The sequence below is a fragment of the Rhizophagus irregularis genome, chromosome 21, assembly GCF_026210795.1.
Source record: "Rhizophagus irregularis chromosome 21, complete sequence".
NCBI lineage: Eukaryota > Fungi > Glomeromycota > Glomeromycetes > Glomerales > Glomeraceae > Rhizophagus > Rhizophagus irregularis.
Window position 1 is genome coordinate 2,077,008 of NC_089449.1, and position 16,042 is coordinate 2,093,049.

Sequence of the window (16,042 nt, forward strand, 5' to 3'; positions counted from 1 at the left end):
ACAAACATTTTTGCCAATGCTTTATTAATTTGATCTTCTTTGACTAGTGGAGTAGGAAAATTTTCATAATGATCATCTATACAAGTCTGTGATCTAGTATCACTTGATTTTCGTTTCTTACTAGATTTAGTGGTTGATGTTGTAGTACTATCATCCTCTGAATCTTCATTACTTGTTAACATCATTAAGACATTGATTTTTGTTTCAGAATCAATCTTGTTACAATCATAAGCAAGATGTCTTTTAAGTTTCGCCACTTTAGCTGTGGTCCAATGAAATTCACAAAATGAACAAGTTGCCGAGTAGTATCCTTTAGAATTAGGTACAGGGTCTCCTTTTATAATCCATTCCCATATTTTACTAATAGGTCGTCCACCTATTTTCTTTGAAGAATTGGATGACATTTTATATTTCTATTTTCTAACATTTAAGATTTTAGGGGAATAGAATATAAAATATAAAATAACTACGGTAAATTGTGAAATGTGAAATTGTGAATTGTAAAGTGGAAAATGTAAAGAACGTGTATAGAGAAAAGTGAACGTGATGTAAAAAAAAGAGATTAGATTAGATCAGTTGATCTGATCGACTGATCTGATTTCCATTTTAGGGTTTCGGCCTAATAAAAGGTTTCGGCCAAGGTTTCGGATTTCGGCCAGGGTTTCGGTTTCGGAAAATAGTTTTGTAAACCGAAACTGGCCGAAACCTAAAGCCAAAACCTTGGCCGAAACTAAGGGGGTTTCGGCTACAAGTATACTTTATCTGTAATTAAAATTGTTATTGTAATAAATAACCGGTAACTTAAATCTATTGAAATTAACTTTTAAATTAGATTACAAATTATTAAAATATTATAAAATTGAATTTAACGATATTTGATTGATTTGATATTTTTATAGATAATATCATTTTGATATTATTTTGATACTGAATTAATATTAAAATAATATTATATTGATATTGCATTTATTAAAAAAAAATCATTATTGTTATAACAATATCAAAATAATATCGTTTCGTTATTTGTCAATATCGATTAGATAATTATAAAGTGATATCTTTACGATATCATATTGATATTGAATTAATGTTAGAACGATATCATATTAATATCGTATTTACTTTCTATTTTTCATTGTTGTTATAACAATATCGAAATGATATCGATTTGATGTTTCGTCAATATTGTTATGATGTCGATTAGATAATTATAAAGTGATATCTTTACGATATCATATTGATATTGAATTAATGTTAGAACAATATCATATTAATATCGTATTTACTTTCTATTTTTCATTATTGTTATAACAATATCGAAATGATATCAATTTGATGTTTCGTCAATATTGTTATGATGTCGATTAGATATTTATTATATAAATATTGGCAAAAGCCTCCACTCCATTTTCATCTCAAAGTATATACTTATATATGATATCATATTGATATTGAATTAATGTTAGAACAATATCATATTAATATCGTATTTACTTTCTATTTTTCATTATCGTGCTCCGCTGTATGATGTTGATGATTTGTAATTTAATTATTTTTTATGCGTAAGTTTAATAATTACAATAAACTATATTTAAGCTATAAACAATACATGTGTTATAATTATTAATTATGGCTATTAGGATTATTATTGAAAATAATAACAGAATTGATAAAAACTTTATCAGCTGTTAATTTCGAAACTAATTCTTCCAAATTTTGACTTTTATTTTCTTGAATTTCATTTAAATCTTTTAATGGCCTTCTTGTAACTTTAATATTACTGTTTGCCGAATTAATAACTTCACGATTATCTAGAAAAAGTTCAATTTTGTTAAATTGATTATCAAAAAATAGAATAAAATTTTAGAATATTACCATTAAGCAATGATTTTGCAACAACGAAATTGTCTGTTGATAAAGTTGATTGTTCCATTGATTCTTCTATAGAAGAAACTAAATTAGAATGCAGGTCATTTATTAATGATTAAAAATTTCAAATTTTTACCTAATTGAATATTATTTTTATTAAAACCAAATGCTTCAACAAGGTTAAAAGCATTATTTTGTTGAATTTCAGTTTCTGGACGCTCATATCTAGCAAGCCCTTGCTCAGACTTATGTCGTGTACTTGCCATACATTCAGAATTTGAAAATCCTCGTCACTTTAATATTTGTACTGCCGTTTTCCAACCTGAATGGTTACTAATTTTGCGATCATCCACGTTAATTCTGGTTAAGGTAACAATTTTTTTCATAAAGGATTTAATTTCTTTTTCAGACACATGTTGCTTATGATACCATTGTCCATTAAATTCAACTGTATAATATGAAATAAAAAATAATAAAAATTTTGACATTAGATTTGTCAAAAAAAAAAAAAAATTTTAATATTTACCTTCACTAATATTGCATGGCTTTAAATAAAAATGTGGATCAGCTTGGGTTGGACGTTTGGTAAAATAATTTTCATACATTTCAATGATACTAGGTACTATTTCGGGAATGTATAACTTATCACCTTGAGATTCAATATTATTGGCACCGCGTTGATTAGTTTTTGATTTGTAAATGATAACATCAAATCCACCATATTTGTCTTTTCTTCGTATAAAATTTTGAAAATGTTCTCCTCCCCTTAACCCTAAAAAAATAGCATTAAAAAAAAAGATCCTATATAATAAACTGGCAGGATTATTGCCAGACATTGCTGGATGATCAAGAATCTGAAGAAGATCATCTTCAGTAAATCCATCAGCACCGTTACGCTCCCCACGACCTTGACTCACAAGACTCTTAACTTTACCATTCAAAATCTGCCATAATTTGTAATATTGATCTTTATCCATAATGTTGATAGGTTTTGAAAGGACAGACTTATTATTCAAATGTCTATTTATTGCAAACATGCAACTATTAACTGAAGAAACATGATATTCAGAACCATCTTTTTTCTCATTGCATGAACAAATCTACAAAGCTGATCCTCTAATTCTTCTTTTGTATCAACTTCCTCAATCAATCCTTGATAATTAATATCTGTTCTAAATTTTTCCAAAGCTCGTATCCAATTTGAAGTTGAATAATCAGTATTTTTACATCGGCTACTATCAATAAGATTGCGAAGCTCATCATCAGTAGGCTTTTTATAAGTAAAGTTCACCTTTAATTTCTTACAAGGTCGTTTATCTTTGTTATTTTGCATCTTTAAAATATTAATAAAAAGGTTTTGTGTAAAAAAGAGAGTCAGAAATGAAGAGAAATGAAATTGGATAAAGAAAAAAAATGATAAAAGCTTAATTTATGAGTTTAATTCGAGTTTAATAAAAGTTTAAATAAAACATCATAATGTCACATGATAATATCATTATTGTGCTTGCGTTGATAAATATACAATTATTAACCAATGCTGCATTCTGATTGGACAGATTTGGCCACTACGTGGCCAAATCCTTACCAATCATCTGCTAGCATTGGTTAATAATTGTAATATTAATCGCTACAAGCTAAGGATGGTCATCGGTCCTACCGGTCCTACTCGGTCCTGGACCGGTCGGTCCCAGGACTTGTAGGACCGGACCGCGGTCTTGCATTTTTTTGTGGCGCAGTAGGACCAGTCCCGAGGACCGACCAGTCTTCATATCGGTCTTCATATAATAAATGATTTTTATATTGAATAAATCTATTAATCTGATGAAGGTCTTTATAAAATAATATAAAGGCCGACCAATTCTAAACCAATAAACAATGACAATCACTTCTTCCCACTTGTAGAGTTGCCTGTCAAAACACCAACTCAAAAAAGCGTTTAAGCAGAATATCTCATCATCCAGTGATCATAAAACGATGAAACCACTACTATTCGAATTGTCTTAACGAGACGCATCGAACAGTGGCTAAATCATATTTCCAGGATCGATAGATAGCCGGCAATTATTAAATTTGTTAACAAATAGTTTTGCCGATGTCATTTTTTTTCTATCGATTATAAAATAATGATTTTGATACCATTCGACGTGTCTCATTGAGACGATTCGAATGGTGGTAGTTTCATATTTTTATAATCACTGGATGGCGAGATATCACGATTATTATCACCAATACAATAATAGTAAGTGCATGACGCATGTGATGATCATTTGTAAAAAAAAAATTTGTATATTTAAAAACATTCCCATATTTATAAAACAAGGCTATTCCTAATAAAGTTAAGGAAAAAAATTTTTTTATTTGTAAAAAAAAAAGAAAAAAGACTGATCGGTCTTAAAAAGACTGCGGTTCTTAAAAAGACCGACGGTCTTATTATATGTGATACAGGACCGAAAGACCGCGGTTCTACACTAAGACGGACTGGTCCGTCTTTTTATGGTGTAGGACCGTAGGACCGTGGTCTTTTAGGACCGATGACCATCTTTACTACAAGCACTATAATTTATAATTATTGTTATAACAATATCGAAATGATATCAATTTGATGTTTCGTCAATATCGTTATGATGTCGATTAGATAATTATAAAGTGATATCTTTATGATATCTATCATATTGATATTGAATTAATGTTAGAACGATATCATATTAATATTCCCATTTTTCAAAAAATTTATTGTTGTTATAACAATATCGAAATGATATCGATCTGATATTTTTTTAAAACAAATATCTTTACGACATCATGTCGATATATTGAATTAATATTGAAATGATATCATTGCGATATCATAATGATATTATTTGCAAATCAATATCATTACGATATATATTTAACATCATTACTATATCAATTCGGTATTGTTCAAAAATTTAAGGTTTCTGTAAAGTACTAGTATTTTGTTGATAGATAGACTATCTTGAAATCAAACTAACATAACAGTTGTAGTGATATTTGATTCAGTTGCAGACACCAGTTGCTTGGTTGGTAAATATTAGTCAGCTACTCAGCTTAGTAATACCTGTGGACTGCCAAGTTATATATGGTTCTGAAATATGAACTTTTTCTCAAGTCAAATAAGATAAGAAGTTTTTTTTATAAATATTTCTCTTATCATGAAAAATTTAGTAATTTTATTACAAAAATATTTTTTTTTTTAATATTTTTAATTATATATATATTAACTTTATAGTTTTACATATATTAATATAGTAATTATTAAATATATTACCTAAATAAAATTAATTATAAACTATCAAATAATTGATTTTATTTAATAATTTAGACAATTTAATATTTATTTATTACTTAATTTTATAATATATTTAATTTATTAAAAAATGTAAAATCAACAAAAGTTTTTTTGATAAATTATGTTATACTTGAAAAATTAGTACAAATTTATAGTTAAAATTTTATTTTGATTAGTTTTAATTTGATGTTAATACATGTAATTAAACAGGATCCCGCTTACTTATAATAAAGGTCACCGTAGAAAATTAGCCCTTTACTAATAGTTTTTACCTTACTTTTTTCTTAAATTCTATTGGTTAATTAGCTAAAAAGGAAAAAAATCATAACAATGTAACATAAAATTTCCTTTTATAGTAGGATCTGCAAAAAATTTTATATATGATTTTTACCTTAGGCCTGGGGGTGACCTATCTTATAAGTAAGCAAGATCCTAATTAAACATAGTATGTAAGTTACTGTATATATATCATATTTCCATTTTATTTTAAGATGTTTTAAATTCATTAGTTTTATTATATTGAAAATTTTAAATTAGTAAAGTCTTCTAAAATAAAATAGAAGAATTTTAGTAGAAATGCTTATTGGAAAAAATAATATAATATAATTTTATTAGAACTTATAATTTCTTAGTATATTAATCAAATAATTTTACATTTATTTAAAAATTACTAATATACTTTAATTATTAGGATCAAAATTTATACAAATTGAATAAAAAATTAATGATTAAAATTAAGAATTGATTTTAAATTAAAATGAATGTATTTGAGATATATTTATTTATTATATAGTGAATTAATTAATGCAATTTTTAATAATTTATCAAATAGGCCTTATTTTTCTTTTTTAAACAAATGTAAAATTATTTATCTAGTTTACATGTATATTGAGTTATTTACAATTCTATTTTAAGAATTATATTTGATTTGATTTTATTGATAACAATGATACATTAAAGTTCATTAATTTACCTTTGATTTTGATAAAATTTTAAATATAAGTATATCAATTTAATATTTATTAATTTGAATAAGTTAATTTGAAATATAATCATTATATATAATTTTAAATCCTTCAAATCAGCATGAAAAATCTATTGTAATTTAGCCAGTTTTTCCAGTAAATTTTTAATAAATCTGGTAAAATTTTACGATTCTGGCCAGATTTCTGGTATATTTTAAAAATAAATTAAGTTTACCGAAGATATTTTTTAATTCTAATCATATATTCCAGTTGAAAAAATAAATTTCCAGAATTGTTATGCTTTGTCGGTAAAATTCTGAAATTTTTGCAAACTTTTTTTTACGCTGCTTCAAATACTTATATGTTATTATATATGAAAATTATTAATAATAATTAAATTTTAATAAAATATATCTAATAAACAATTATAAATGAATTTATTGGCAAATTTTAAAAATATATTAATAGGTAATTTTTTAAAAATCAAAATAACAGTATTTTATATTATATGATAAAATCAAAATATAATTGGCAAAATTTATGTAATAAAATAAAAAACCTGCTATGCTTCTATAATTACTATCATATCTATTCTTAAAATTTTATATTAAAAAAACTGTTTATAGTTACAGTTATGTAAAGAATATATTAAATTACTTGACATCTAATAATTGTAAAAGATATATTATAACTTGTTAAAATCATCTTATTAAGATAAATTGAATATTGCTTAATGCATTATTTAAAAAATAGTTATTTACCATTATTTAAATTAAAAGATAGATTTTGCATTAATTTTTTACTTATTAAAAATATAAATAGATATATCTTTCAATATTGAACTTTGTAAAAAAAAAGGATTAATTGTAAATTAAGAAGCATTAATTAAATGTTTATAAAGAAAAAATTAATTTTTTAAAAAACCTAAATAAGAATATATCTACTTTTCATTATTAATAAATATTCATTATTAATTTCTTTTTTTGCAAATTATTTTACTTTTTTTTAAAATCTTTTAGTTTTTCATAACAATATAAATATTTATTGTTGTAAAAAAAATATAAATTACTAAATTAAGACATAGTTAAAAAATTTTTTGTAATATTGCAATTAAAATTTATATTACATTACTACTAAATATACTATTTGAACAAAAGTAGCAAGAATTTATATTTTATTAATTACTTGAAAATATACATAATAATAAGAAAAAATGTATTTGTATTTCAGAATAAACCGTTACATATCTTATTTGTAACATCCTTTTTTTATTTTTTTTTAATAATAAATTTAATATGTGTTTCACAAATAAAATTTTTATATGCAAAATTTAATTTGGAAAACTTTTACTTAATATATTTAAGACAGTTTCATAGACAAAATTTTAAGTTAGAAGCAGTTTCTTGAAATTTTTTAAAAAATTCTTTTGTCTTAGTTACACGACTGATCTTTTGTTTTTGTTTACATTACGCCTGATCTTAAATTTTAATTGGATAAAATTGGGGGTTGTTACAAATAAGACGCGTAACAGGCTGTTACAATTAGATTTATCCTAATAATAATATCTAAAATTTTAATATGTGTTAACATAGACAATACAGAATATATATTCAAAATTTTATTGTTCTAGTATTTATATAACTATATTAATGAAAAAAAACCCAGAAAGAAATTTTAACAATTATCTATATATTAAATAATAAAAATAAACAAATAGTTTGATACTATCAGTAGGACCCTGGAAAATCCCACAGGTCAAAAAGTGAAAAATCAGGCACCAATCAGTCACCAATCAGGTACTTGATTGGTAACTGATTGGTGACTGATTGATGCCTGATTTTTCACTTTTTGACCTGTGTCCTTATATAGGTAAGGTCCCAAAAATATTTTTTTACTAATAGCTCTAAGCAAAGGTTTTTACTATGATCGCTAAGCATTGTTGATATCTAACCTCAAAAATCATACGAAAATAAGCAATTTAATATTCTAACCTAATAAAATTTTCCATTTTTCTATTTTCGAATTTTTATAATTAATTAGCTTTATCTTTAAGAATCAATAAATTTTATTAATCAAATTTAAAATAAAAATAAAACATATTACATTAATAATTTTATAAGATTTTCTTGATAATATCTTTTCTTCCGAAATATTCAAAATAATATTTTTTTTTATTACCCAATAATTTTAAGATATTTCCTTCAATTAAAATGCCAGACGGTAAAATATGATAAAAATATTAAACGCTAAATGATACGTTAAAATATAACAACCCTCTTGAACTATATCACTAAAAAGATCAAGATGAATAGAGATGTAAACATGCAATAAAATATATGAAACATCATCTAATGTTATTATTGGTTCATTGGCAAAACAATGATTTGAATAAGCTTTATAATAAATAGCCATAATCTGACCAATACACATTTGATTTTCATATTTAACAAATACATAGTTTCCTTTAATTAATGGTACATCTCTTGAAACATTAGCATTCTCTATATCTGGAACTATAGAATTATTAATATTAAATCCTTCTGAAATCAATAACAAATTAATATAACTTAATAACTTACTTTCGATTAAAGATTGCTAGAACCTTTTTTTATTTGACTTCTGTTTGTTTCTTAACTTTTCTAATTCCTCAATATGCAACTGAGCAAGAGTTAATGAAATACTATTCTATTTTCCTTCCATCGTTTTTCTCTTTGAATTACAAAACGTTAATTAGAATCTTCATTTTTTGAAAAGAAAGAGACCAAATTACTGGCTTTATTTGGCATAATAGAATTTAATGAATTTAAACCTGAAGATATTGATTTTTTTATTTTTTGTTTTAAAGGTTTTGAACAATAAGCTTCATGATGAAACCTTTGAAGAATTAAACTTTCAAAGTTCAGATTATCATCCAAAAGAAATTGGTATTCATTATCAACTACAAAAAATTATAATTAATAATTATATATAATATAATAAATAAAATAAAACTTACCACTATCTCCACCATTGATAATTGACAAGTTATTTGGTTTTTCATTAATTCTTTTAAGTTGGAACCGTCCTTCATTAAACATTAGATTAGAATAATCACTATCAAGTATTTTTGCAGAACTATGTTTCATAATTACAAATACTTCGTTTAACGCAGCTGGAATATCTGATTCGTCACCTTTAGATGTTTCACTTTCTATTTCACATTCATATCTACAATTAATGCTTAGTGATGCTTCATTATGATATCTATCATTAAAAGTAATTACTACTTTGGCTCATTAATTACAATAGGCAATTCTACTGGTTGAAGCATTTGAAGAAATTCTGCTAATTCACGAGTAAATTGATAAGAATTATTTAAGGTTTGTAGAATTTGATTATCATCAGGTCATAGGCGAAGCATTTCTAAAGGATTATCATCAATAGAATTAGAGTTACATTCGAATTGATAACCTATAAACAAAATAAATAATAATGTAAATAAATCAAATAAATAATAATGTAAATAAACAAAATAATATAAAATTGTAAATTATTTAAAAAAACTGAAATGACCTTCTCTTACAGATTTTTCTTTATTAAAATTCAACTTTTCATTTCTTAAAGCCTTAGTGTGTTGTGAGATTTTTGGAACCATTTGAATTAATTCTGCAAAGTCAAAATCTGAATTAATTTGACGTGCAATACCAAATAAATATTCTACTGGCTCAGAACCATGAAGCTAAGGTAATAGTGGAATTAAAGGATAAAAGTCTCGATGTGCTTTAACTAAAAAAACCATTGATTCACATAAAGAATTAAGAATTGTAAAAGTCTGGTCGGCTAAAAAGTTATTGCGAATAAAAATAAAATCTGAATATTTTTTTGCTAAATGTTCAATGTGAAACCGCCAAAGTCTTAAAATGAAAAATCCAGTCATTAATATACGAATTCGTTCTAAAGGTGCCAAATTTCTATTGAGATAACTATCAACAATTTCGCCTTATTTGAATAAAAGAATAACGTATTAATATAATTTTCTAAGTTATTATATATATTATATTATTTGAATACATACCCATAATAAATAAATAAACAAAAAAACCTTTATCTTTGAGTTTTAACTGATAATTATGTGATACTAATTGTTTTAAATTAGCAGAACAAAATGTCCAGTAAGCTGCACCATTATATCATTTTTATACATCACAGAATCATGGCAATTAACTTGTTTAAAAAGCTGATCGTAACGAACTGATGAATTTCCAAAGGTCAAAAGTCTTGTATCTGACATTATTGCATTTCTTGTAGTTTTTTTTGCATGCTTTAGATCTTGAACTGAGATTATAAGACCAATTAATTCAAAAATAGAGCAACTGAAATTTATATGCAATGTAAAATTATAAATAGAAAGTCTTTCAGTGTTTGAAGAATTTAATATATTTTGCTAAGCTCGAAATTCTACTATTGTGCCATCTGAACCTAATGAAAGAATATGGAGTCCTAATTGAGGAGCAATTTCTTGAAGTAATTTTTTATGTAGCTGTGTAATATCATTTGCACTATCAGATCCTTTATTTGGAATTAACGCTACAATTACTGGAGGAAATTTTGGTAATAAAATCTAAAATAATTAAAAAAAATTCTTTAAATTTTATGATAATATTTTATATAAAAAATAAAAAATTTCTAATCTATTACCTGTAATATGTATACATGAACATCTTTAGCAATAGCATTTTCTTCCTTAATTTTATTAATAGTACTTGGAATATCACTATATACATTTATAATAGTTTCTTCTTTTGACAAAGTTGAACCAATAATGCAACCAAGTATAGGTAAATATCGTAGCCTTTCTTTCAATTTTGTATTGTCGGTCATTGCTGCTATAGGACCATCATAACCAATAGTATCAAATATCAATTAGCTGCTTAAATCGTGCTATATTTTCAAAGCACAATTCAGGATTAGTTAAATGATTTTTATTATTATTACGTAAATATCTAATATAATAAATAAAAAGTAAATAATAATATTAGTTTAATAATATTAATGTATTTGTATTAATAGACATTTAATTAACGAATTGATCGAATACTTCTTCCTTCTAAATTTTGTCTAAATAAATCCAATATTCTAAAACTAATTCCCTCTAAAATAACTAGAAAACTAGTAAATTCTTCTGAATATTTAATATTTTGCTTGCCCATATGTTTTGATTTTTTTTTTGCAACATCACACATTACTTCGTATAATCCCATAAATACTGGTTGTTCTTTAAACGCCTCTTTTAACGCTAAATCAGCTATAGTTATTCAAGAGTTTGCCGTATTATTCTTCCTGTTATTATTGAGTAAATTCCAAACAGTACGAAGGTTTACATTTTGCAAATATTTTTTTAATGCATTATCTTCCCAGTAGTACACAGGTCGAAATGCTAAAAATCGGCAAAAAAAATGGCGCGAAAAGCAGTGGCTATTTTTGGCTATTTTTGGCTATTCTTAGCTATTCTTGGCTGTTTTTGGCTATTTGCGAATTAACCTATACTATTTGTAAATAGTTTATATAAATTTGCGAATAGTTTATGCAATTCTAGCCATTTTTTTTGCCTGTTTTTGGTCATTCGACGTGTGAGTGTTTTGGTGTGAATTTAATACTACTTGGTAAAGGAATTTTTTTTCTAATTTTATTAGAAAGGTTTTTACTAAGATGAAGTGAGTTACAATTATTACAAATATCACTTCTTTCTGCAAATCCTGTACAGGTTTTGGCACATACACAATTTCCTAATACAAAATAATGTAAGTTCATTATTTATTTTTAAACCATTAAAAATTAAAATTAATAATTTACCTGATCGATCAATTTGCCAGACACTTTCTGCAAATAAAGCACAATTTAATTTTCTTTTCCGAGAGTAGTTAAGTTTTTTCTGACTAAATTTACTAAAAATTAAATTTGGAAATAGATCTTGTGCTATTGTCTCAATACGACGTGTTTCTCCAAATTGAGCTGGAATACGTTGAATATACATTGATATTTGTTCAGATTGAAGTCCATGACAAATTAACCGTTTATAAGATTTTGTTATATTTGATATATCTTTATTAATATTAATTAATAAAGGAACATTATCATTTTCTTTGTCTTCTATTTCATCTATTTGTAACAAATCATCTTCATCCATATTATCATAAATATCAGAATCCCAGTTTTCATCATCTTCTCCACTATCTTCATTTGTTTTTTCAATTGGGTTTGATTTGCATCCAGAATTAGCAACGTGTCAATTAAGATAATCTTCAGTATATCATCGGTTTAGCTTAATTATTTTACTATATATGCAAATTACCTTTTTTGCATTTATTATATAGGCACAATTAAGGTTGCTTGTCTAAACCTCTTCAAAATCCTACGATTAGTTTTGTCAAAATTTTACTATAGATTTATTATAGTTTCGGCAGAGTTTCAGCAGTTTCGGCATTTATAATAAGTTTCAGCAGTTTCGCCTTTCTCCAAAGTTTCGCCAGTTTTTTAATATAACTTTAATATAGTTTCGGCAGAATTTCGCTTTTTGGCAAAACGCCATCTTGCCTAAACCCCTAGGTTTCGACAAGCAACCTTAGGCACAATACTCATATTTTGATAATCTTTCTTTACTATATTTATGAAAAGTCATCTTTATCGATTGTAAATCAAATTCTTTGTAGATGAAAGAGATTATCTTACATAAAAATTTTACATATCATAAAATAATATAAGATCACGTGATTATATAATTAGTAATCAAAATCATGATAAAATTAAGCAACTGAAACCCCTTAGTATTCCAAAAAATACTAAAAATATGCAGATCAATTATCTTACATTTGGGTAAAATTTTGCTGAAGTATTGATAAATTCTTACATTATATAATTCTTCTATGTTGGCTAAGCACTTTGGTACCTTACATATATAAGGATTTTCTGGGATCCTTATCAGTTTATTTGAAATTATATATAATAATGATACCAAAAATTTTAATATGTGATAGTACAAAATCTTAATTAATAGAAAAAACCCATTTCTCATATATAGGGAATTTAACATATATTATTAAAAAATAAGTATATTTAATAAAATATAAAGTAGACATTTTTAATTATAAATTATAAAAATTAATAGTTTAATTTATATTAATTATTGGAGAAAAATTTGGCTGGACCAAATAATAATACTATAATGGACATAATTATATAGAGACTTATACAATTCTACGTTTATGTTGAATATACAAAACAATAACAATAATAATAATATTAATCTAATTAATATAGAAAACTTCTTACACAATCAACAAATACGGTACGAAAAACAACAACAAATAGACCTAGACGCGTTATACCTCACTATTAAAATAATATTAGCTAATAGTATATGTCAATGCCCTTATTCAAATAAATTATTTTAGCTTATAAACTTACCCATATTTTGTTAAAAAATTTTGGTAGTTTTTATTTATTACAAATTATATTATGTCTATTTCTCAAAAAGGAATCATAGGAAAACTTGCTAAAAAAAATATAAATCCTATAGAAAAGTTCCTGATGATATACTATTTAATCAAATTACTTTAAATAATTATAATGAATAATAAATTATATATAAAAAATTAAAAAAATTATGCATAATTCTAATTAACATTAGATATTGCATTAGCTAATCAAATTTATTTTAAGTCATGTGATTTTGTATTATGTCAGCAAAAAAAATTGAATTTGCTTAATGTATTTATCTTTTTAAGAGCTATTTAATTTAAAATTTTATAAAATTCTGACCATTAGATCATAAGATATAAGGAGTACCTACTTAGCTAAAAATGAATATTTTTCTGAAATGCTATTGTAATGATTTTTCAATATTTTTATAATACTTATATAATTGTAATATTATTTTGTAATGAATATCAGTATTTTTAATCATTTTGTAATCTATATTATAAAGGATTAGGAAAAATATTTTAAAACCATTAAGATAAAATGAATTTGCAATGTATTTTGTAATATATTTCATAATGATCTAAAATGAATTATAAAAATATTACAATTTAAAAATTATTTAATGATTTTACAATGCATTTTGTAACGTATTTTATTATATATTAAAAGAATTATAAAAATATTACAAATTATTTTATATAAAAAGCATTTTGAAATTATATTTACAATAATTATATAATTATTATTATATTTGCATTAAATTCATTACAAATTATATGAATAAATCAATAGAATAACTATTTTTTTTCGGAATTTACCAATTCATATAACTATTAATATTTAAATCACTTGCTAGTGTTGTCCCATCTTCGGAAATAATTTGTACACTTGCAGTGATACAATCAAGATTATGCAAATCTGTTAATATTGCACTTCGCCATCCAGTTCGTTTATTTCTTCTGGCACTGAAATAAATAGTACGATCAATATCTTTTTGTACAAAGTAACAGACTATAATTAAAACTACTTCTGATAAGTAGTTTTTTAATGCAATCCATGATATTTGATTTTCAAACAAATGATTTCTTTTGACTTGTTTTAATTGTGGTTCAAAGACTTTGATAATATCATCTTTACTTATAAAGTTTTGAAGATGAGAGGAGTTCAGAAGGTTATTCTGGGTCACACTATATGATATAAATAATAAACTACAATTAATTTCTATTACTAATTATAATAAACATTGATCACAAAACAGTTAAATATCTTACGTGTAATGGTCCAGAAAATCAAATGCTATTTCAGTACATTCGTCATACAATTTTACTCTCCAAGTGGCAAACCATCTGCAACCTTTTTTTTTAACATCACCAGCATCTATTTTAGTAATACCAAGATGTTTAGCACATTCTCTGGCTAGTGCTAAAATTAATTCTGGTGTTAGTTTTCGTATACGAAAAAAGAGAACTTTTGACTCATTAATAAATAGAGTCGCAAGTTGTGTAAGTTGGGCCTATAAAAAAAAATTTTGATTATTATTAATTGAAGTTTTCTCATTAATAATTTAAAATCACTTACATTATTATTATTTAAATTTATATTCGTTTGATCATGTAAAGTATTATTATTTAGAGAAGATTGTAATACAGTAGATCCTGTAGTTGAACATATACTTGAAGATAATGCTTGCAAAAAAGCATTAAATATTGGCATTAAATTATTTGTTGAATCTTGATTACTAAGAGAGATTGCTGGTTGGACGGTTGTAGTAGTATCCATTTCATTATTAGCTTCAATTTCATGAATATTTGTTTGGTTATGACTTGTTAATAAAGATTTTTTAGCAGGTGATAGTATTGCCGATGTAAATGATGGTACAGCTGTCATTGATGTGGCTGATGATACAGTTGAAGATGTTGTTATAGGAATTTTATAATAAGTAATTGTTTAACTTTTTTTATCTTAAAATTTCTTTAATTTTTTAACTTACTTTTTTCATCTAATTTCATACGTTTATTTGATAAATAAAAAGGACTATCACTTAAAATATTTACATTATTTATTAATTCATCTAGAGTTTTCTTTTCTGTAAATCAAAATTTTAATTAGTTACTTACCATATTAGTTTTACCATTATATTATTTACATATAATATATTTATACTTAACATACCTGTTCTCTTTGTTACACTTGATATAAAAATTTCAGGTCTGTCAGGTATCATATCTTGGCGAAAATTTGTATCTGTTGCATTCAATTCATTATCAGTATCTTCATGGCCATCATTTTCAAATTTATTTTCGTGATCATCACGATCATCATAATCAAGTTGTGTAAGTGGTGTAAGCTCTCTTGTAGGATGTATATTAAGTACACTACTTTCAGTAAAAGAATTTTTCATTACTGGTACAAGTGGAGGAGTATTTGTGGTATTTTTATT

At 24.6% G+C, this 16,042-nt stretch overlaps 4 protein-coding genes across 4 annotated transcripts; all 4 read right to left on the bottom strand.

The window, feature by feature from the left end:
• Window positions 1-1,623: 1,623 nt before the first annotated feature.
• OCT59_013893 (uncharacterized protein) lies at window positions 1,624-2,135 on the bottom strand (the record flags this gene model as incomplete). The annotated part of the gene is made up of 3 exons (XM_066141822.1): window positions 1,624-1,811; window positions 1,876-1,953; window positions 2,006-2,135. 3 exons carry the CDS (start codon window positions 2,133-2,135, stop codon window positions 1,624-1,626), a joined length of 396 nt encoding a protein of 131 aa, XP_066001916.1.
• Window positions 2,136-2,159: 24 nt separating this feature from the next.
• On the bottom strand, window positions 2,160-2,846 carry OCT59_013894 (uncharacterized protein; the record flags this gene model as incomplete). The annotated part of the gene is made up of 2 exons (XM_066141823.1): window positions 2,160-2,317; window positions 2,396-2,846. The coding sequence occupies 2 exons, from the start codon at window positions 2,844-2,846 to the stop codon at window positions 2,160-2,162; spliced, it is 609 nt and encodes a 202-aa protein (XP_066001917.1).
• Window positions 2,847-2,893: 47 nt separating this feature from the next.
• Window positions 2,894-3,202, bottom strand: OCT59_013895 (uncharacterized protein; the record flags this gene model as incomplete). The annotated part of the gene is made up of 1 exon (XM_066141824.1): window positions 2,894-3,202. One exon carries the CDS (start codon window positions 3,200-3,202, stop codon window positions 2,894-2,896), a length of 309 nt encoding a protein of 102 aa, XP_066001918.1.
• An 11,214-nt stretch (window positions 3,203-14,416) lies between these two features.
• Window positions 14,417-16,003, bottom strand: OCT59_013896 (uncharacterized protein; the record flags this gene model as incomplete). The annotated part of the gene is made up of 5 exons (XM_066141825.1): window positions 14,417-14,789; window positions 14,874-15,115; window positions 15,181-15,497; window positions 15,593-15,688; window positions 15,775-16,003. 5 exons carry the CDS (start codon window positions 16,001-16,003, stop codon window positions 14,417-14,419), a joined length of 1,257 nt encoding a protein of 418 aa, XP_066001919.1.
• Window positions 16,004-16,042: the final 39 nt, after the last annotated feature.